Source organism: Eleginops maclovinus, chromosome 23 (genome assembly GCF_036324505.1).
Source record: "Eleginops maclovinus isolate JMC-PN-2008 ecotype Puerto Natales chromosome 23, JC_Emac_rtc_rv5, whole genome shotgun sequence".
Lineage (NCBI taxonomy): Eukaryota > Metazoa > Chordata > Actinopteri > Perciformes > Eleginopidae > Eleginops > Eleginops maclovinus.
Genome location: NC_086371.1, coordinates 20538546 through 20560884, shown reverse-complemented (window position 1 = coordinate 20560884; position 22339 = coordinate 20538546). Strand labels below are relative to the sequence as shown.

The 22339-nt window shown below is 40.8% G+C and overlaps 1 protein-coding gene across 2 annotated transcripts; it reads left to right on the top strand.

Annotated features, from left to right (window-relative positions):
* The first annotated feature begins 1146 nt into the window (after nt 1-1146).
* Nucleotides 1147-21940, top strand: sting1 (stimulator of interferon response cGAMP interactor 1). 2 transcript variants are annotated; one of them, XM_063876897.1, is made up of 8 exons: nt 1147-1322; nt 2077-2303; nt 2744-2936; nt 17121-17229; nt 17482-17717; nt 19480-19666; nt 19934-20083; nt 21444-21940. In XM_063876897.1, exons 2-8 carry the CDS (start codon nt 2077-2079, stop codon nt 21470-21472), a joined length of 1131 nt encoding a protein of 376 aa, XP_063732967.1. In that variant the 5' UTR covers nt 1147-1322; the 3' UTR covers nt 21473-21940. The 2 variants fall into 2 exon arrangements, with proteins under 2 accessions (XP_063732967.1, XP_063732966.1); XM_063876896.1 differs by lacking the exon at nt 21444-21940 and having other exon boundaries at nt 19934-20323.
* The last annotated feature ends 399 nt before the right edge of the window (nt 21941-22339 follow it).

Here is a 22339-nt window from a genome sequence, read left to right as displayed (position 1 = left end):
TTCTAGGCAGGGACTCCCTTGTGAGGGAACTTTGGGATTTTAGCCTTTACAGACCATTTACATGGACAAAAACTTGTACAACAAACTACTGGAAAGAGAAAACCCCAAAAGCATAATAGGTACACTGTGTGCAAAGCCACTGAAGCAGACTAGTTTCCTCATCACAGATGTGTCAATGTCAATGTGCGCTCTTATGCAATAACGTGTATTGGGAAACAATACAGGTGCGACAGGAAATAAATGCTTCCTTGCTTATCAGGAAATACATTTTTGAATACATGCTTTAAGACAAATCTCCCCCACCATAATCAAATGCACTGCAAAAAATGACACACTAGCCCTCAACTAAAGTCTGTTGAATACAAAAAACAGTAAATTGTATCCCCCTCCAGGTATGTACATTTTGATGGAGAGTACAAATTCAGTTTTATGTGATATTTTCCTTACATAGAAGCACTCAGGTTTAATCTGGAAACATTAAAATCCAGTTTAACCCACTGAGTTGTGTAATCTGTGTGTAAATAAAGTAAAATCCTCTTCATGCCCCTATTTACTAAGAACATGACCATTGCCTCAAAGTGGAGGTCATGGAGGAGGACATGTGCTCCTCTTCCATGACACACAGGATGCATTGATGAGTGCCGTACACTTGAAACAAATCAACTTTACGTTTAAGGGAATAAATAACTTAATCCAAGGGCCACCTGTCGAATTTATGTACTGTGGTTTTATGATTTTTGTTATATTCTCCTTTTTCTTAATAATGCCTACATATCTGTTTATTTATCTCACTGGGCGATGTTACATCTTGTTGGCCACAAATTGTTTGAATGTGGGCATGTGTAGACCTATGGCCCAAGCTTAATTTCCCCTGAGGTTTTAAGTGTATTTGCACAGGTATGCCTCTCATCTATGAGGGGCCCCCCTCATACTCATCGCCTCGTTGCATATCCGTGCGTAAAACAATCCTTTACCCTCAAATTATAGTTACTTCTATTTCTTTATGGAAAACCAAAATTGTGTAAATTTGAAACAAGGAGCTGAAGTGAACTTCTGAAAAACCTGTTGTCATTAGAAAAACGTTCATAGCTACAGTATACAGTATATAGCGAGAACTTCTTTTTATGAACCCTTCGCAGGAACTCTGCCTCTCCCCACCCCCTCTCTTCATGATGATTTCAGGCAGAGAGGAATAAGCAGTAAACGAAAGTGAAAGTGTTGAATGATGAACAAACTGATCGGGAGAGAGGCAGAAGAGAAGATAAAAAGAACCGAGGACAAAATAATATCTCTCACTTCTGGATCAGAGCAAACACATCAAGGTGAGTCCCTTATACATTTCTGTTACTTTGGAAAGGCACTTGTTATGGCGTTAGACTAACTGTACCCTAGTTACTAGAAAGGACTTTCCCCCTCATGTGAACACTGAGGTTTTTTTGGTTAAAGAAAGAAAAAGGAACCTTACTGTTCAAATTAAACTGCCTCTCAATACTGTGTTCTTCACAGTCAGCACTTCAATAGATTTAAAGTTGTGGGAGGGAAACTTGTGACATGAGTCATGACATTATTGTTAGAAAGAAAACAAACATCTTGAACTCGGACTAAATGTTATTCAAAAAATGTAAACGAAAATTTGTTTCATCTGTACTTTAACACGTATCACGATCAGTCTGTGCTGAAGTTGTTTTTGATCATGATGTTTAATTAAGAACGAATAAGATAAATAATCCCCCTCTTTGACATCAACACAAGCCCGGCACAACAGGTGCACTAAATACCTTACGCTCGACCCATGTGCTAATTTCCGGACGTGATTAAAAAATGACATATGTGCCATGAAAAGAAATAATTATAATGACAGAAATAATAAGCAATGGCAAATTAAGCATTTTGGCTCTGACAAGCATAATAGGGCCCCTTTTAAGTTTACAGGAAACATTACAACAACAGCCAAGCCTGTCACTAAACTGCCACAGTTTAGACTTATTGAACTGAGTTTACTGGCTCTACACACTGAAATGAGATACTCCTGTTTTTATTAAAGCATCCCTGACATTGTGTTTGATCCCCTGACAGATGCAGAGCCTCCAGGATCAGAACAATCTCATCCCGAGGCCCCGGGGGAGGTTACCTAAGGTGTGTGCTGCGGTGCTGTCTGCCATGACAATAGGAGGCATCCTGTTTATGTCTCTTGAAAGTTTATTTGGATGGGTTGCCATAGTGATACTCATCCTAACCCTCGGTTCTCTGCTGCACAGCCTCTGTCTGCTGGCAGAGGAGATTGTGAACCATTCAAATACAAGGTGAGAGTAACAAGTTGTTTGTAAGCACATTTCGACAAGTGAAATAAAAATTCTTGAAAATAATGACTTTGTGTCTTAAAATACAAATAGTCACATATCAGCTCAATAAAATGAGGTGTTTTGTCAAAAAGTACAAGATAGAGTTATTAAAAAGTGCCTTAGTTACACGTTAAGTCATTTTCTTTCTATATTGAATGATTTTAAATTATTATTTTGAAATTAAAAAAGATTAAGCTACTCAATCATCAGTTTGTGATGCTAGAACATCATTTTGAGATACTTAATGAGTATTTGGAAAAGGTTACTCATTATTACAGGATTTCTTTTAAAATTACAATTACGGAAATTGACTTCTATACATGTGTGTGTGATTCAAGGAGTTTAGGATTTTTAAAATAATTTTTAAATGGGACCTCAGTATCTTCTATGTTTTTTACCAGACACCGAGGCCGAGGGCTGCTGAGCCATGTGATGCCAGCCTGTGGTTTGTGTGGGAAGACTCTTCTGGCTGCAGGGCTGGCAGGCCTTCTGCTCTACCTGGTTGGACATCCCCTGCCGCACAAAAGCCAGAGCTGGAAACTCATATTTCTGGCCTCCAGCTTTTACCCCCTGTTGAAAAGCCTGGGAGTCCTGGTAAGGTCCACACCTAACCATCACTGTCTTTTCTGCTGCACTCCAAAAAAATATCCAGATGTGTTCCTTCTTAAAGGACCCATGCCTAGATACATTCATATAAAGGAGGATACATAAGGGGTATCTCAGCTTTTATTGTGGTCATGTTATTTTATTCTACTGAGCTTCATTGTCAAGTCACTTATCAATACACACAGTGAAGTTGCTCTGCTGTGAGTTTTTAAACTGCCATCCTGTTCATTTGCATCAACAGCAGAGATGGACATGTTAGATCACATTACTGACTGGTGCTGTTGTGCATTTCAGTTCAAAGAAAAGAGAAACAAAAATCATAGTATTTCATTAAAAAAAAATCATAATTCAGTATATCGTAAAAAATGTCATAGTATAGTATCGTACCTGGTATGGTTAAAATTGTGATAAAATGTCAAATTACAGTATCCTGTAAAATTTTAATTAACACATCATTAAAAAAAAAAGTGAAAACATGGTGTGCCATAAAGCAATCAGTTTAGAGTATTTCTTTAAAAAGGTCATTGTATGTCATAAAATTGTCATAACAAAGTCATAGTAAAGCATGTCATTAAATACTGTAAGTCTTTAGAAAATGCTGGCTAATCTGCTCAAAGGCTCTAAGGTGAAGCAAAGTATTTCCAGTAGGGAAAATGGCCATACAACATCTGACCATACACAAATGAATGAATCCTTTAGGAACTTATTTTCTCAGTTTTGTAACTCAGAGTCTCAAACGGAGGACAGTGACATTTTAAAAAATGTTAAGCAGTCTCAATACTCCCAAACTTTCACCTGACTTCAAGAGGAAGTTGGAGACGCTTTTACTGTATATCTCAGGCAGAAATAATTTCCGCTATCTCCACAATGCAGTCAGGCAATGTCCAGGTCCCAAAGGCTACGCCTCAGAATTTTTCAAGAAATTATCTTTGCCACTCTCCCCATATCTGTGCTCTCTTTTATCTGACTCTTGCAGACAGGGCTCTCTTCCCCATTACTTCACCAAAGCTTGCATCACTCTAATTGGCAAACAAGGGAAGGACCCAACCGAATGTGCCTCTCACAGGCCTATGATATGAAAAATGTTTGCGAAAGTCATAGCACGTAGACTAGAACACGCCCTCCGTACAATCATAACTGCTGAACAGACCATACTCTAACATTCATTGACATCTTGATATTGTTTATCTAGCCTCAGAGGACCTGTTGATTTTTGACAAGTCCTTAGAAAGAAAATATCATTACAGTAAGTCATAGTGGAAGATAGTGTATTCACCTGCTAGACACAAACACTTCAGCTAACAACATGCTAGTTAGCATAACCGGCTAACACCGCCACATTAAGCATGTCGCCAGCACTGGCAAAATAAAACTCTTGTTAGAAGTTTAGAGTAACTTTAACTTGATATCAGATAGAGGACAAGTAAAGTGAAAATCCACTGTTGAACAGAACTCTATAGTTGCCTTAATAAATGAAATATGAAAGCTAGCTGTATGCTGAACTGGAAAGAGTGAAACCTTCTCTCCATATAATCCTGATTATGTTGATGATTGTTTTTATCAGAAATTATATTTTTACAGTTTAGAGCGCTATGGTCAAATAAAAATGATCCCAGTTTTAGCATAAGCGGACTACACTTCAGACAGAACAGCCCCTAGTGAGAACACTTCCTGGAGCATCACTTGATTGTAATTGATTTGACATTTCTGGAGTGAAAATAGGCCTAAAATATGTCTTCAGCAGCAACAATGACCATGGCACTGTCCTCAAATAATTGCTGTATAATTTTAAACAAAACTCAGTGTTCCCTCTGGAGCCTTGGATAAAAACTAATAGCGTTATAGATTCAAATCCAGCTTAAGTTTGGGTGTAGCTGTTATTTTCCCCAGAATTACATCTAAAAACAGTATTCTTCCTGAAAAGGAAAGGGCAGTGTAGGAAGTAATAATCAATATTCCGAGTAACTGCAACACTGTCTTATTTTGAAACACTGTCTTATTCTGAAGTGCACTCTTATTTTGAAATGGTCAACTCGTAACCGGATGCAAACGACATTGAATGCAACATTGCTGGCGCTTGAGGCCGGACGGAGGAAAACTGTGGGTTTGAGCGTAGGTTTCCTCAACAAGCGAAATATAAATACAGGGTGAACAGGGGAATCTCTTGTGGTGTTATACATAAAACACACAATGAGTAATACTCCTTATTGCCACTGTAATACCCTAAGAAGCGACTTGGCTTTATGCCACGTATACACTGAACTGGCCGGAAGTACTGTTACGACTTGAAGCAACCAATAGGAAGAGGCAACCGCTGGACAAAGACCCATCACAGATGGGGTTGGGGTCTCTTTTGGCTCGGACCCACGGACAGTGAACACATCGTGAATTCTATTCATGTTTTGGGCCTGTTCTAGTGTGTGTAGAGCTTTAGGGCCACAGCTGTGAAACGATTGTAAAACCTTCCACTACATCTTTTTTATTAAACACTCCTTTATAATTTTTACGGGAGTTTTGCCTTTTCTTTTAAACCGACATCCTGGCTTCAAATAAACGAACACATTTCTACAATTTGGTGACCCCGACGTGATTTGAAAGGCCAGGCAGGACGGAGATTGGAGGGAGAGCTGACTCCTTAAGGCACTCACAGGCGCGCCATTAACATACGGTAAGCAGAACCAGTTTATTTCAAATTCTGCATAGTTTAGACAGAACTTTTAGATGTGAGTGCCTTGAGGCGAGTCGATTATCCTAACATAACTGTCTATTTAAAGTTAAAAGGTCAAATTAAATATTGAAAAACTTGGGTGTGGTCCTCGGTTTTACAAGAGTTTTTCTTCGTTGTTTTGTCTTGTTTGTCTTTGTTTGTCCTTTTTACGCCGGAATTACAAAGAGATTTAGGTAAAATTAATACGTAAATATCGATTTAAGTTTGATAACGTAGTGCTAATTAAATTTGGCAGCGTAGATCCAGATTAAGGTTTTGGAGCGTATTTTGGCATTGATAGTATAATTTTGTGATAAAGTAAGTTAAAAGTCCTAACAGGTTAAGGCCTAATCGAGTGATTAGTGAGTGGGTCAGTAAATGCAAGCTTTGCGACAGAATTACGTTGAGAATTGTGACGACATCCCAATAGTCTCTGATTAGCGTGTTGCGTTATTGAACAGTCATAGTTGGTAAATAGTGTTAGTATTAAAAGGAAGACTTCTCGGCCAAAGAAGCGTAGTATTTGGGATTTAAAAATCCCCGACATTACTGTTTGTATAAGGGAAAGAATAGGTGAGAGAGCACGAGTTTGAGTCTCGGCGTCTACACTCATTCTGGAACTTAACAAAGCATAGTTCATAGATTTAGAAAAGATTTGTTTTATGGTACCAACTACAACGAGAAGAGCTGAGGTTGAAGTCCCTTCTCTATCTGCGATTGTTTTGAAGAGTACTTAAATTATAGGGCATGGAGAATTTTTAAATTATTAGTGTAGGGTTAAGTGTTATGTGTAATAGTAATCACACAGTTTTTTAAAGAATCAAGCAGTGTTGGGCCTTCGTGAACTGTGCTGTTTTGCTTGAAACCATCTGGAAACGGGTTCTGTATTCCCCTCCCCCAAAGTCCTTTGTCTTTAATAGGCTAACCTAGTTAGTGTAGTCTGTTAGCATCAGCCATTAACAGAAAACTTCAGAGGAAGTAATGGTCAGAGAGGCTAAACCAGACAGGAAGTAGCCACTAAAGAAAGAAAAAACAGTGCCCCTACTGGATGAATTAATATACCCCTCCAGTATTATTTCAGGAACAAAATAGCACCCTCTGTTGGAGGTATTGAATAACACACATTGAATACCTCAGGAATGAGATAGCACACTCTAGTGGACATATAGTATATTGTTAAACTAAAATACAAAAACTTTTATTAGCATTATCACTAACTACATTAGTGGCTGATGATAGGTATTGCATTTGACACATACTGAGTAGTTTAAAATTATTATAATTACATAGTGAACATTAAATACATTACACACGTCAATTTTCATAAACATCATAAATAATAATAAGTACTACTTTAATATTTTATTTTGATATTGAAAAATTTAAGGTGTTTTTTTATTTTTTATCAAACAATTTTAAAATTTTAATAGAACTTTGGAAAATTTCTAAATTTTTTAAACAAATTAGGACAATTTTTGTATTAAATAAGGTGGAATCTTATAGAAATACTGGTCAGGAAATTATTAATTAATTATAGAAAATAATAATAAAATAACAAATTATAGTACAATGACGAACCCAGAGTTAACCTCAATACTAGAGGTAAGAGGCATGGTAAATGCAAGATCGGATGCTATAACAGATCCGAAAGAAAGAAAGAAAGTAAGGAACCAAATAGAGAGCATGATGGATCTGTGGCAAGCAAGAGGACTGATCCAGCAAATGATCAACCAGGACCAAACAAAAGTCCACAGAAGAGCCATAATGGCCTATGAAGATGGAGAATATATTCGACAGCAAACGGCATGAAGAAAGCTGGAAGCCCCACATGGTACTCACCTACTAAAAGGGCAATGGACAAAGCTGAGAAAAGAAAAGCAAGAGCAACGAGCCTCCTGCTCCATCTGAGATATGTCACTGTAGGACCAATAAGTAGCATGTATGTGGTACAATCACCAGAAACATCAGAAAAGGAGGGAACAAAGGCAGGAAAGCCACAGGAAGTTCCATTGCCCAAACTCCAAAGCTATATCCGAATCTGGCTGAGATCCCCTTGGCTCCCCCCCCCTTATCTATCAGAGAGTAACATCCCGCCCCAAGTTCGAATTCAAGCCCCAACTTTTGATGTCCACGGAGGACGTTGCATATGAAACCACGCCCCCAACCGGAACTAGCGGAAGGAACGGACTATAATTCCCTCCCTAAGTCTCAAGTAAGTCCACCTCCAGAAGAACTAAACTGGGAACCATCACTTGTAGACCCCAGGAGGGCATACCAATACAACGGCCTGGAGAATGAGTCAAAAATAAGAGAGAGACAAGTTATCAGAAGAGTTCGAACTGGATATAATACTGACTCAGAGGGCGACGGGGGAAACACTACAAGCCTACCAGAGCCAACAAAAAAATAACACATTCGATGGAAAGCGGGGGGGGGAGACCCAGTGATAAGACGAATTTTACAAAAAAACAATAAAATTTCCACATATTAAAGGGGGAATTTAAACCTACGAAGTCGGTTTTCCAAACAATCCCCGGGGAAAAGGCTAAGGCCCAATGCTACCATTGGGGGGGCCCAAAGGGTTTGGGGACCTGGGGAAAGGGGGCCCAGTGGGGGGGGATATTTTAAAACCTTGGACCACAGAGAAAGGGAATCTTTTGGTCTAAAGTTTTACCTCCTCTCTAAAAAGGGGGTTCGAAGTGGATCACTGTTTTTGGAGAAGTTCACTGCCCAAGATCACCTATGTCGGGAAAGATATGGGGGCCTCTCTTGGGAAAATAAAAAGGAAAAGGCGGGACATGAAAAAATTGGGGGATCACCTGGCCCAATGTAAACCCCCCCGATAAAAACTGATTAAAACCACTTTTAACCGATATGGTCTCCCATCACCCCTCCTACCAAACAAAACCGTTTGGTACCCCAAAATACCCTTAAAAAAAGAAACAAAGAAAGAAATGCATGCTTTCCAAAAGAGAATGAGAATATATGGATGGAGACCCGGGGGGAAAACGCCACAAACTTTCCGGGGGTTTAAATTGGGGAAAAGGGCAGTAATCAAAGCCCTGCAAAAAGTTTTAAAAAAGGTCTGGGGGGAAATCGGGGGAAATTAGCAAAAAACCCCACGGGAAAAAAAAGGGAGAGAATAATAATTCACCATGACCATAAATACAATAAACTAAAAGGGGGAAAGTAAAAGAAGAAATGAAGAACTGTCAAAAAGGACCCCTGAAGATAAAACCGGGGGAAAGTAAAAATCTAAAAAAAAAGACAAAAAAGCAAAGGGGACAGTTTTAAACCCATGGCCATACTAGCAAAATGGGGCGGGAGGGACCCCCCCACCTTACAATCAAAACCCAAAGGAGGCCCAAAAACCCCACGAAGAGGAAAGGGGAAAATGGGTCCAGAAAGGGGAAATAAAAAATTCCTTTAAAAATTGGGGACGGTCCAAAAATTTGGTTAAGATTTTTTCCACAAAAATTGGCGGGGGCAAAAAACAGACGGGATTTTTCCCACAAAAATCAGCAACATATCCCCCTGGAAAAAAACCATTCCACCAAATCACACAACCCCCAAAGGGAAACCCCTCCCACACCAAATAAACCCAAAAGGGGAGGATACAAGGGAAATGGCAGAGGCAGGGGAAAACCCAAGAGAACAAGAGGAGTTTTCCCCAACATGAACCAGATCCCCATGTCACCGGGGAGAGTTGGGAAAAATGAGGGGGCCCCCAAGGATCCAACAACGGTGAAGAAATTTTCCCCCCCAAAATGAACCAAGGGTCCCCTGTGAGTTTGGGAGGGGGGAAAAATGGCGATGTTGGCAGACACTGGGGCAACCCCCTCCTGTCGACTTCTTACGAGGAAAAGGCCTCCACTCTCTAACAAACCCTAAAAAACGTTGGAAAACTGGGGAAGAACTGAAGTACAAAGAAATACAACGCCATTGGCCCACAAGGGGGAACCCCCCCAACTCCTAACCCACTCATTCCTCTACCCCCCAAGTGTCCCGTAAATCACGGGAAGGGATCTTCTTGTGAATCAGGAGCAAAATTCTATGCCCCCAGAGGGACTGATCATCCATTTCCGGGACAAATCCCCATTATACAAACCTATAAATGGCCAACAAAGAATCCTTTTTCATTTTGGTCCAATAAAGGGTGGGGGGAAAAAAAAAAGGGGGGGGGTTTTGGGGGGAGGGGTATTAATGGGTTTTATTTGTTAAAAATTTTTTATAAAAGAATAATATTGGGGGGTTTTTGGGTTTGATTTTAATTTTTTTAATAAATTAAAAAAAGTGGGATGTGAATTTTTTAAAAAGTTTTTTAAAGTAAGGGGAAGTAAAAAAATTAAATTTTGGAAGAAATTTTTTGGGGAAAAAGGGGTAGCAACGTAAAAAAAAAAGGGTAAAAAAATTTTGGGGTTTTTTAAAAATTTTTGTTTAAGTAACCTTTTGGTTGGGGCCCAATAATGGGTTATTGGTTGGAAATGGGTTGAAAAAAGGTTAAAGTTTTTTTAAATTAAATAAAAACCCTCCTTGGGGGAAAAAAAAGTTTAAAACGTGTGGAAATAGGAAAAAAAACATGTGGAAAAGGGCCACGGGAAAGACAGGAACTGGATGGGGATCATGGAAGAGAACATACAAACCTTTCCAACACAAAGACATGTTTGTCCAAATTCCAAACCTAGGGGACCACAGGAATTATGTTTGTAGGGTTGGGGGACTGAATTACCGTTGGAATTAAAAGACCAACAAAACCCCCGCGGGGCGCCCTAAATACAAATTGAAGCAAGAAAGATGGAGGGAAATTTGGGGAAAACCCTTTAAAGGTTTATTGCAAGCGGGATTTAATAGACCACCTCCTCACACGGGAAAACCCCCCCATTTCCCAGTCCCAAAGGCTGGGAAAAAGGGAGGGAAAGAATGCCCCTGATTTGAGAAAGTGAATAATGCCCCCAAGACTGCAAAACATCCCTGTGCCAGACCTTTAAATTTAGCATTCAAAACAAAAACCCAAACCCATAAGTACTTCACAGTCATAGATTTTGCAAATGCATTTTTTGTTTACCATTAAAAAAAGTACAAAATAGGTTTGTTTTCCCACATTTTAAAGGACAGAGATAAAATTTTAATCGCATGCCCAGGGTTTTTTAAAGCCAGCCCCGGGGGTTTTTAAATTCAACCCTTTAAAGAAAGATTTGAGTTTTTCTACATTTACAAAAGGGAGAAAACTCTGATACAGTAGTTAAATGACCTTTTTTGGGGTTTTGCCCAGATCCCGTGACATGTTTGTCTGCAACGAAAAATTTACTACCCCTTTTGGTTTAAATTTTCCGGAAATAAAGTAAAAACGAGAAAAAACCCACAAATTGCAAGGAGAACAGTCACCTTCTTGGGGAGAATGATTTCTGCAAACAGCCTCACCCTGACACAGTCACAAAGATCTTCCATCCTCTCTCAACCAAAACCGAAAACAGTTCAACAAATGCTTGCATTCCTGGATTGACGGGATACAGTAGGACTCACATACCGGACTACGTGAACCTGACACAACCATTGAGGAAAATCGTTGCAGATGCTGGAAACCGCAATCTCTCTGCCATACTGGAATGGACGACATCGGCTGAAGAAGCCTCATTCAAACTAAGCAAGCTCTAGGTCAAGCAGCACACCTCTCAACCCCAGACTACTCCAAAGAATTTCTCCTTGATGTTTCTGAATCAGAAGGGATAGTGAATGGAGTTCTGTTTCAGAAAAAAGGGGGAGTGAGACAGGTACTGATGTATCACAGCTCAAGATTAGATACCATAGAACTAGGGCAGACAGGATGTGCAAGACATCTGGCTGCACTAGCAAAGGCAATTGAGAAACTGCGCATGTAGTAATGTGTCACCCACTGAAAGTAAACACCGAACATGGAGTTGTGGCATTTCTGAATTCACAAGCGTTTACATTCTCTCCAATCAGAAAGATCAAGATTCAAAGTATCCTCTTGCAACCACACATAACCTATGAAGTAGGCCTATCCAATATGGCCAAAGGATTGGTGTTGGATGATCACACACCCCATGACTGTGAGTTTGTGTCTCAGAAGGATCTGAAGATAAGAGCGGATCTAGAAGGGGACCCTCTGGCTGAACCGGACATCACTTTGTTTAGTGACGGCTGCTGTTATAAGGGGGATGATGGAAATGTGGCCTCCTACGCAGTTATACAGCAGGAGGGAGAACATACCACACTCATAAAAGCAGAGATCCTCACTCAACCTGCTTCAGCTCAACTAGCTGAAGTAGTAGCACTCACCAGAGCCCTGGAGCACTCAGAAGGAAAAGCAGTCAACGTCTACACAGATTCAGCATATGCCCACGGAGCAGTGCATGTAGATGGACCCCAGTGGATAAGAAGAGGGTTTCTGACATCAGCTAAAACACCAATAAAACATGCCGAGGCATTAAAAGCCCTTCTGAGAGCTGTACTCCTACCGACGAGAGTTGCAGTTATCAAATGTAAAGGACACCAGGCATTGGATAACACAATCTCAAAGGGAAATGATGCAGCAGATAAAGCAGCAAAAAAGGCAGGAGGATACGACAAACAAATGATAAGTACAAACAGCAACACGCAAGGAGAGCTGACCTCTGAACATATAAGAGAGAGATGCAGAAAAGTGCGGGACCATATGAGCAAAATCAATGGATTCTTAAAGGTGCAACAGAAGTGGATGGCCTGTGGCGAGCACATGATGGTCGCTTAGTGGCACCTGCAAAATTATGCCACTTGCTTATACAACAGTCACATGGCCCCACTCATGTAAATATATCAAGAACCACAAGAGACATTGAGCAACAGTGGTGGCATCCTTACATGAAAGACATGGTTGAAAACTTTGTCACTGATTGTGACACCTGCGGAGCATTTAATGTCAAAAAGGCATATAGGTGCCCATGGGAAGATTTCCAGTCCCAGAAGCTCCATTCAAAGAAATTTGTATTGATTATACAGATATGGGAGCAGACCAAGTAATCAGAGGCTTTAGATACATGCTGGTAATGGTTGATCGGTTTACCAGGTGGATTGAAGCCATCCCCTGCAGGAGAGAAGATGCAAAAACGGTCATTAAGTGGCTCCAAACAGAACTCATACCAAGATATGGGGTTCCACGAGTAATCAGATCAGACAATGGTACACACTTTACAAGTAAACATTTAGGAGAAGTGGAATCATATTTTGGTATAGTTCACAAGTTTGGTGCAGTTTATCACCCAGCATCTCAAGGCATAGTTGAGAGAGCCAATCGAACTCTAAAAGGGAAAATTGCTAAAATAACTTCTGGTACTAAAATAAACTGGGTTGACGCTTTGCCTTTGGCACTCATGTCAATGCGAACCACGCAGAGTGCCAAAACACATTTGTCACCCCATGAACTGTTAACAGGCCGACCAATGCCGGGACCTCTAAGGGAGGGGGGATATGGTCCAGTTTTGGACCTTAGACAGATTGAAGTGGATGATTATGTCAGAGCTCTGAGTAATATGATTGCAGTTTTGTCTACACAGGTTCGAAAAGCTGAGGAGGGACCGTGTGAGACACCAGAAGAGGCTCCTGTCCGACCAGGTGATTGGGTGAGGGTCAAGGTCCACAAACGAAAGTGGGCAGATCCTAGGTGGTCGGAACCGTGCGAAGTTGTTGAACGAACTTCTCACGCGCTCCGGGTTAAAGGTAAAACAGGAGCAAATTGGTACCACCTTACACATTGTGCTCCCACAACACCCCCTTCCAGAACACTTTCGGAAGTTAGGATTGATTTGGCAGAGCTAAGGCAAGAATCATAAACGTCAACAGGGAAACAGTTGAAAAAGCAAATTCCCTTTTGGAGCTCAGAGGTTCCCATAGAGGTGGAAGCCGCTAACTTTTATTTTTTATTTTGTTTTTTGTTTTTTATTCCTATTACTCACATTATATTTTGATATTTTTACTTTTATACGCTGTTGTGTATCTCACAGTTGGAAATCTTGTATAATCATGAATGTGTGTAAAAATGTTATACAACCAGTAATAATGCCAAACCAGAAATGGGGTCCTCTAGGGTCTAAGGTTAAACTAATACAGATAATCATGCTCATGGGGTCCTTTATGATTTGGTGGGGAGTACAGCACATTGGAAATTTGTCTGAAAAAGGTGAACAAATTAATCTCTCTCAAGCTCTATTACAGGAACCCCCCCATCTCCTCAGGCCTCAAAGATCAGCAGACCCAGGGGATGGGAGGTTAGTAATCCTGGTTCCAAGAGGAGAAGCTGTAACTGTCAGTCTCGATTTGTGTGACGTGGTGGAATGTGGAAAGGGTCCACAAGACTGGACAGGACATGATGTATATGGTTGTATTTTCCCCTGGGGAACACCAGATGATAACACCTGGTGCCCTCAGTGGGACATAGTGTACTGGAATTCTAGGTCTGAGGGGGACACCATTTCCCCACCTACAGGACAACAGGGGACGTTTCAGACTCAGATATCCTTAGCTAAGGGGCACCACTATGGGGACAACAACCGACGAAATCCCATCATAATCTCATTTAAAGACACACTCACACATCTATTTAGAGCCAGGGAAGAAACATCTGCATTTCATCTAATATTGGGAGTTGAGGTTCCTGGAAAGGATCCTATGGGTTCAGTCTGGGTGAGATAATTGAACCACAGGAGGAGCTACTCCTCCATCCTACCCCCGGGGGAACCAGCAGATTTAAATTCTTCCCTGATGACAGTCCATGATATGGGAGTAGCTCAGGCTCACTCGCAGGAGAACCACAGACTGGTGACATATTTGAGTACATCGACGGTGCAGAAGGTAATAGCAGTGGAGACCGGGTATGAAGACACTAACGCTTGGTTAGATTGGGTTGTGTATTCGGTAGAACAGAGCAAGATGTCAGACTGCATGGCATGTGCTGCTGCAAGGCCCAGTCTTGGCACTGTGCCTTTCCCTCTAAATTCCTATACTGACCCAAGAGGACTATCCTGCATGTATAAACTTTATGAACAAAAATCCCCAGTAGGCTGTACTGATATTGCGCTAATGTACCCCATCATAAAGGTAAATGACATTCCACCAGTTTTTACTCCTTATGAGGGACATTATGATTGTATTCTGAAGAATCACACGGGAGGCACCTATATGGGAACATTACGGTGGTGCAATTCCACAACAGCAGTAACCAACCAGGGCCTTCTTGCAGGAGTTGTTGTGGATAATATGCAGTATCCCCGGGCAGATGTTTGGTGGTACTGTGGTACCAAAACATTATATCCAGTCCTTCCCCATGGTTGGACTGGAACATGTGCACTGGTGCAATTGGTGATGCCCTTCTATGCAGTGCCCATGACCGCCAGACAGCTAACACAGCTTGCACTGCACCCCAAGACCAGTAGAACGAAGAGGTCAGCCCCAGGAGGGAGTTTTAGCTCCTCGGTTTACATTGACAGTATTGGGGTGCCCAGGGGAGTACCAGATGAGTTTAAAGCTAGAAACCAGATAACTGCAGGATTTGAATCAATATTTCTTTGGCCTACAATCAACAAGAATGTAGATTGGATCAATTATATTTACTACAACCAGCAGAGATTCATTAACTACACCCGAGACGCAGTAAAGGGGCTGCACGAGCAGTTGGACAAAACCAGTCTAATGGCTTGGCAAAACAGGATGGCCTTGGATATGCTTTTGGCTGAAAAAGGGGGTGTATGTAAACTATTTGGAACTCTGTGCTGTACTTTCATCCCAAATAACACCTCCCAGATGGATCCGTAACCAGAGCATTAAAGGGACTTACCACCCTGAGTATTGAACTTGCAGACAATAGTGGAGTGGAAGACCCCTTTGTAGGAGTGTTTGAAAGAATGTTTGGTAAATATAAGACACTGATCATGAGTGCAATGTTATCCATAGCAGGAATGGCTACAATTTTGATTTTATGTGGATGTTGTTGTATACCATGTATTCGTACCTTGGCTAACCGCTTAATCACTACAGCCCTCTCAAGAGAACAACATCAAGGTCAATTTCTGTTAAGAGAACAGGTACATTTGTTGATCGGGAGAGCAGGATGATCCACCTGCATATACAGACAATGAAAATGTGGATGTGGTTTAAGTTGAGAATTACGGGTATTGGGACAGAAAGATAACGTAATTTGATCGGGACTATTTTCATATGGTTCGAATTCAGAATCCTGCTAAACTCAGGGAGTGAGGTTTTATGATGATACTTTACAAGCAGGTTATATTAACGTTTCAGTATTCTAATATAGTGTGCCTTTTTAAGGGATAACAGAGCCCCTTATTTCTTAAGTATTATGACTATTGGTGTATTAAGTAACCACGTATATGAATGTTCAGGTTTATTTAATGATATTGTATCACTGTGTAAAAGTAGGACTTATTTAAGTGCCTTATACCTCAATATGACATTACCAATTGTATTATGTTGTGCCAAAATGTGACTTGAAACCAGACAATCTATGTTAAGCTAAATGACCACTATATTCCATGAAGCTGTCCAAAAGGAGGGTGTGGAGAGTTCATACACTGAAGGATTTGTTCTCTGACACACAGATTATGAAGTATTTGTGTATTTTTTGCATTGTCCGTCCTGATGTGATTTCTATGATGTTTACTGTTCGGATGAAGAACATATTGATCATTACTAATATTTACACACCTTAAAAGGTGTGTAAGGAGGGAATTGTAGGAAGTAATAATCAATATTCCGAGTAACTGCAACACTGTCTTATTTTGAAACACTGTCTTATTCTGAAGTGCACTCTTATTTTGAAATGGTCAACTCGTAACCGGATGCAAACGACATTGAATGCAACATTGCTGGCGCTTGAGGCCGGACGGAGGAAAACTGTGGGTTTGAGCGTAGGTTTCCTCAACAAGCGAAATATAAATACAGGGTGAACAGGGGAATCTCTTGTGGTGTTATACATAAAACACACAATGAGTAATACTCCTTATTGCCACTGTAATACCCTAAGAAGCGACTTGGCTTTATGCCACGTATACACTGAACTGGCCGGAAGTACTGTTACGACTTGAAGCAACCAATAGGAAGAGGCAACCGCTGGACAAAGACCCATCACAGATGGGGTTGGGGTCTCTTTTGGCTCGGACCCACGGACAGTGAACACATCGTGAATTCTATTCATGTTTTGGGCCTGTTCTAGTGTGTGTAGAGCTTTAGGGCCACAGCTGTGAAACGATTGTAAAACCTTCCACTACATCTTTTTTATTAAACACTCCTTTATAATTTTTACGGGAGTTTTGCCTTTTCTTTTAAACCGACATCCTGGCTTCAAATAAACGAACACATTTCTACAGCAGCATGGGTGGAGGGATGCGCTTTTCCTTTGGCCTGACACCGTGTGTTTTGACATGCTTCTGGGTCTTTTTCCGTTTTGTGTTCAGGGTCCGTCAGAAGTGGAAGTGTCAGAACTCTGCGAGGGGAGGAAGATGAACGTGGCACACGGCCTGGCCTGGTCTTTCTACATTGGCTACCTGCGCCTGGTGCTGCCACGTCAGTTACTTCAAAACACACATCTCCTTATATTTCAGATTACACACCACGCTCTGTTAAAACAACTGCATTTCTGAGTTTCTTCACCCAATATCACTCTCTCCAGCTTTGTAATTCTTCATTTTTTAATCAAATTATGATCTTCAGTTATTCATTAAATGTATTCTATGTCCCTTTGTCGCACCCTGCACTGCATCCTTGTAATTCTAGTGATCTGAATAAATGTGTATGTTTGTGCATGTGTTCATTCAGGTTTGAAGGACTCCATCGCAGAATTTTGTGCCACCCATAGGGCTCGTAGGTGGGGGCGTGGCTCCAGGCTCATCATCCTCATACCTCTCAACGCTAACATTTCTCACAAACTGAATGAAGAAGACGACAGGATCCATTTCTATGACAACCTCCCCAACAATGAGATAGACAGGGCTGGAGTCCAGGGTCGGGTCTACAAGCACAGCGTCTACAGAGTACTCGATGAACTTGGACAGGTAGGCGGGGCTAAGAAACTGAAGTGACAGGGTTGGGAGGGTAACTCTAAAAATGTATTTTGTTACAATTGTTAGTTACATGTTAATACAATGTAATCAGTAACTCAATCTGAGTATCATAATACAAAAATAAGGTAATCTGATTACTTTCTGTTACTTTTGGATTATCTCAATTTCAAATGCAATGCAAATAAATATCAATAAGATCGATTTTCTCGACCCATGTGCTAATTTCTCGTCTCGAAGCTCATTATGGGAGACAACAAAACAATGAAACCTTATAAAAGATGAAACCAGGATTTGTTCTCATTAAATATATTATCTTAAGTTAAAGGCTTGGCCTATAATGTCAGGCCTTTTATTCATTCCGCAATCCCGTTACGTGTAATCTGTTTCTTCCCAAGCCTTGAAAAAATGACAAGTAAATAAATAGTGGCATAGCTAGGCCCATTTTAGGTAAAGCCCACCCAAAGGAACCTTTTGAAATTTAGAAAAAAGTAAAAAAAAAAAAAAAGGGCATTCTCGTCTCAGGCTCCTTTTTGAAGAATAAAGTTTTTCAAAATGAAAATATTTCACTTAATTTTCATTGATATGTTTTTCATATTAGTGTTGAGAGTTGTGCCCCCTCCCTTTAGCAAGACCACAAAGTTGCCCGTGCTGTAATTCATCTCAGTGTCTGTCTCCTTATTGCCAGTGTGAGTTGAAAGACTTGGTGTGCTGACATTTTCTCCTCTGATCACATTTGTAAAGACTGCACAGCTAAAATGCAACAGAGAGAGAGAGAGAGAGTCACAGTGAAGTGACAGTCCAGAGGCACTGCTTCGGTATATTTTCTTCAATATTTCATGATAGCACGTCAATGTGCTCCATATTCAATATGTTTGATGTAGCAAATCTAACAGTGATCGTACTCACCTCTGTAGTTCAGGGGAGGGAGAGGAAGTTTGGGGTGCAGTCTGACTTTCATGTTAGACCAGTAATAGCCTCAGATTATGTCAGACTCATCAACAGAGTGAGGTTTTACAGCTGCAGTTATCATATACAAGTCAAATATTAAATCTTGACTTCTTACGTTCACTTTATTTAAAGGAGCCCTATTAACCAAATGTTGATGTTTCATATTTACATTTTTTGCATCCACTTTGACATGTCTCCATGCTTTAATGTTCAAAAAAGTCTTTATTTTTCCTCATACTGTCTGTGCTGCAGCACGTTTTTTCACCCTCTGTCTGAAACCAGAGCCCAATTCTGCTCTTCAGCTGGCAGCCGCTGTTGTGATTAGTCAATGGCTTAAAGATGTCCTGCCCTTTAGCCCGCCACCTACGATGAATTACAGCGCTAGCCAATAGAAGAACAAGTTTTATGAAGTGAAGTCACTATGTTGCTAAAAACAATGGAGTCCAATCGAGGCATTTCAGGCAGGGAGGAAGCGTGTGGGAGAGAAAAATAAGGGCCCCTGTAATGACCATTTTGACACGACCAACTCTTGTCCTGAACATATTTCAGGAATTTAAATAAATACTGAGATCTGTAATAACTTTCAAAACACTTTGATAATGTACTAGGACAGTACATTACCTCCAGCACACTGTTTCCCCTGCATAGCGCCACGTGACTACCACCTGCTGGTTATACCTGAGAATTCACCAGTGATGATTTCATTTAATAAAACACAGTAAAGCACCAGTGCCACAGTTCCAGAATCAGTCATGTGTCTGTTTTGTCCTTAAGTATGTGTGTATGTGTGTGTGTGTGTAAACAGGCCCATGAGTGTGTGTTGGAGTATGCAACGCCCCTGCTGACGCTGTACAGTATGTCCCAGGAGAGCAGCGCAGGGTTCGGGGAGCCGGAACGCAGACAGCAGGTGCTGCTCTTTTTCAGGACGCTGCAGGACATCCTGGAGCACTCGCTGGACTGCCGCAACCGCTACAAGCTCATCCTGCTCAACGGTAGGAACACAAGCCAAGTGTGTGTGTGCGTGTGCGTGTGTGTGTGTGTGTGTGTGAATAAACTTCCTGCAAACTTTACGGGATGATGGGGGTCAGTTTTTAGATGATCTGCTTCCCAACAACGATTGACAATCAGGATCTTGCGGTGTCGATAAAGAATAAGGAAAGGTGAAGGAATAAAAAGGGTTTAGCTCACTATAAACAGGATGCTCAAACTAACAAAAACATCATGCCTTATTCTTCTTCTTACTGTACTTCATCTCCTAGATGAGCACGAGGCGGACCCCCACTTCCTGTCCAAAGCTATCCTCAGAAACTTGGAGCAGCAGGAGAAAGAGGAGTACTGCCTCACCCCGACTCCTCAGCAGGAGATGAACCCGTTCAGCAAATCGAGTTCCCCCGCAAGTAACATCAACGGTAACAGGCACTGCCCTGATCCAATGAGCAGAGAGCCCACGCTCATGTTCAGTCTGGAGAAACCTAAGTCTCTGAAGGAACCTGAGGAGAACTGTGAACACTATCAAGGGAAATAAAAGGGAAATAAAAACGTTACACGTACACAGAAATCATTTAGCACAGAAATTCATTTAGCCTCTGACTTTCAAGAAAAGTAGAATTCTCTAAAATAAATGACCAATGTTACTCTGCCTCACTTCATTCACTGTGCTTCATTGGCGGTAAATGTTATTAAAGTATCTTAATACTGTCAGGGTTGGGGAAACAGGACCCAAGTGCAGTAAATCAAGGGGAAGCAGGTAAGGGTCAAAAACAAAAAGCGAGCTTTATTCAAAAGCTGTTGACGAAAGCACGAAGCAAGGGGAACACAGGACATGAAAAACACTTAGCTCCAGGCATGAAGGGCGACAGGAACAGGCAGGTAACATGGACAAGATCAGGGAAGAAATGACGACGACCAATCAACAGACAAAAGGGAAACAGGGACTAAATACACATGGGTAATCACAAGACGAGAGACAGCTGGAAGGGGGAGGAGAAACACAGGGGCAACAGGTGAACACAATGACACAATCAGGCACAGGAGGGAAACGCAGACAGGAAGTGAAGCTTAACATGACACAAGAGGGAACACATTTCAAAATAAAATACACAACACGAGGACATGACAGACATGAAACAAGGATCATGACAAATACTGCAGTAATTGCTTATACAACTATAATTGTAATAACTAGAAATGTGTCAATCATATTTTTTATTTACTTTATGTTTGATTTTGTATTTATCTTGAAGTGTGTGACATTGGCCCAATATATTCAAAGATATGTGACATAAAATTTGAAACGGAGGATAAACTAAATCAAATCTGAGCTTTAGTCACACAGTGTTTGAAGTCAAGCCATATTGGAGAAAATATACGATTATTTTGTTTTTACCTCTCGAGAGTGACCCTAAACAATCCTATGAGAGAGAAACTCCATGCACAAAAACCTATGTTACTTGCTATAGGAAAGGGAAAACCCCAGAAGTATAATAGGGCCTCTTTAAATCTCAAATATTTATTTTTTAACCTTTCTTTTTACCTCATGACAGACACAAAAAACCTCTAATAATTCTGAAAAAACAGCCCACAACTATTTAACTGATGCATTTGAAATAAGTTAAAATTCATATACATAACCATAGCCATAATAACTTTGCATTTTTGTGTTGGTAAACATAAGGGTGCTTGGTTCTGTTGTTGTTACCTAATATTTAATATTAATAGTATTTGTAAGAAAATTGTAATTATCATTTTTTTGTTGTTGTTCTATTGTAGGCGCCCTCAACCGATGGATGCGCCTTTAGCATTCGCCTATAGGCCTACTGTCTATGCCTGCAGGGGACCTCTCAGTTTGTACAGAATATGAATATAAATACGAATACGACAACCTCTCTCCTTAAACCCTCACATCAGTCAAGGAGAAACTTCCAAAGAAACCCTTCAGTTAATCGGGGAGAAATTGAAGAAACACGGGGGAGAGGAACAGAGGAGTTCCGTCTGTCCTGTCTGTCCATCCGTCTCCCAGGACGGACAGACGTGCAATAGATGTTGTGTAAATTAAAAAGATAATACATTTACAGCAATTGTAGTCCAAATGCTTGAAAATGCATGTGTCTATAAATAAGAACATACAGATGGATCCATGTGGAAGTCTGGCTCTGGGTGCCATCAAAGTAGTAGTAGGGTTATTCAAAATGTCATAGCGCTTACAAAAAGTGAAAGATTTGCAATCCAAACAATTTTAAGTCAACAATAAACATAACCTGAATACCTTTTTAATTGTTTTTATTTTAAAATACATTTTATGCAGGGAACCACGATAGATGGAGGAAACCCATACGGTAGCACGAGGACAACAAAGCGAATAATCTTTTCCTAAAAGGTGTTTCAGGGTCAATGTGGGTGATTTTGAAAGTGACGTTGTCTGGCCGGGGCGTTCGGGGCACATTTAAGCTCAGCTCTGCCCAAATGTTTGGGTCAAGTCAAAAAGGAGATTATTTCTTCAAACGTCTGCAAAAGGGAGCCACTCCCTTTCTCACTCGCTGAAAAAACCTGAGCCTCTTTAGTAAACATGTGCACGTTTCGTCGACATCACCCTGATCCGTGGTCGTGATGGCAGCTGCAGCACCATCAGTGGAATTAAGTGTGGCCTTGTCGTGTGTTGTGTCAAT

Coding starts and splice junctions, on each gene's coding strand:
- sting1 (XM_063876896.1), top strand. CDS start 2,077: ATGCAGAGCCTCCAGGATCAGAACAATCTCATCCCGAGGCCCCGGGGG. Junction 2,937..17,120: donor TGAAAAGCCTGGGAGTCCTG/GTAAGGTCCACA, acceptor TTTTGTGTTCAG/GGTCCGTCAGAAGTGGAAGT. Junction 17,230..17,481: donor CCTGCGCCTGGTGCTGCCAC/GTCAGTTACTTC, acceptor GTGTTCATTCAG/GTTTGAAGGACTCCATCGCA.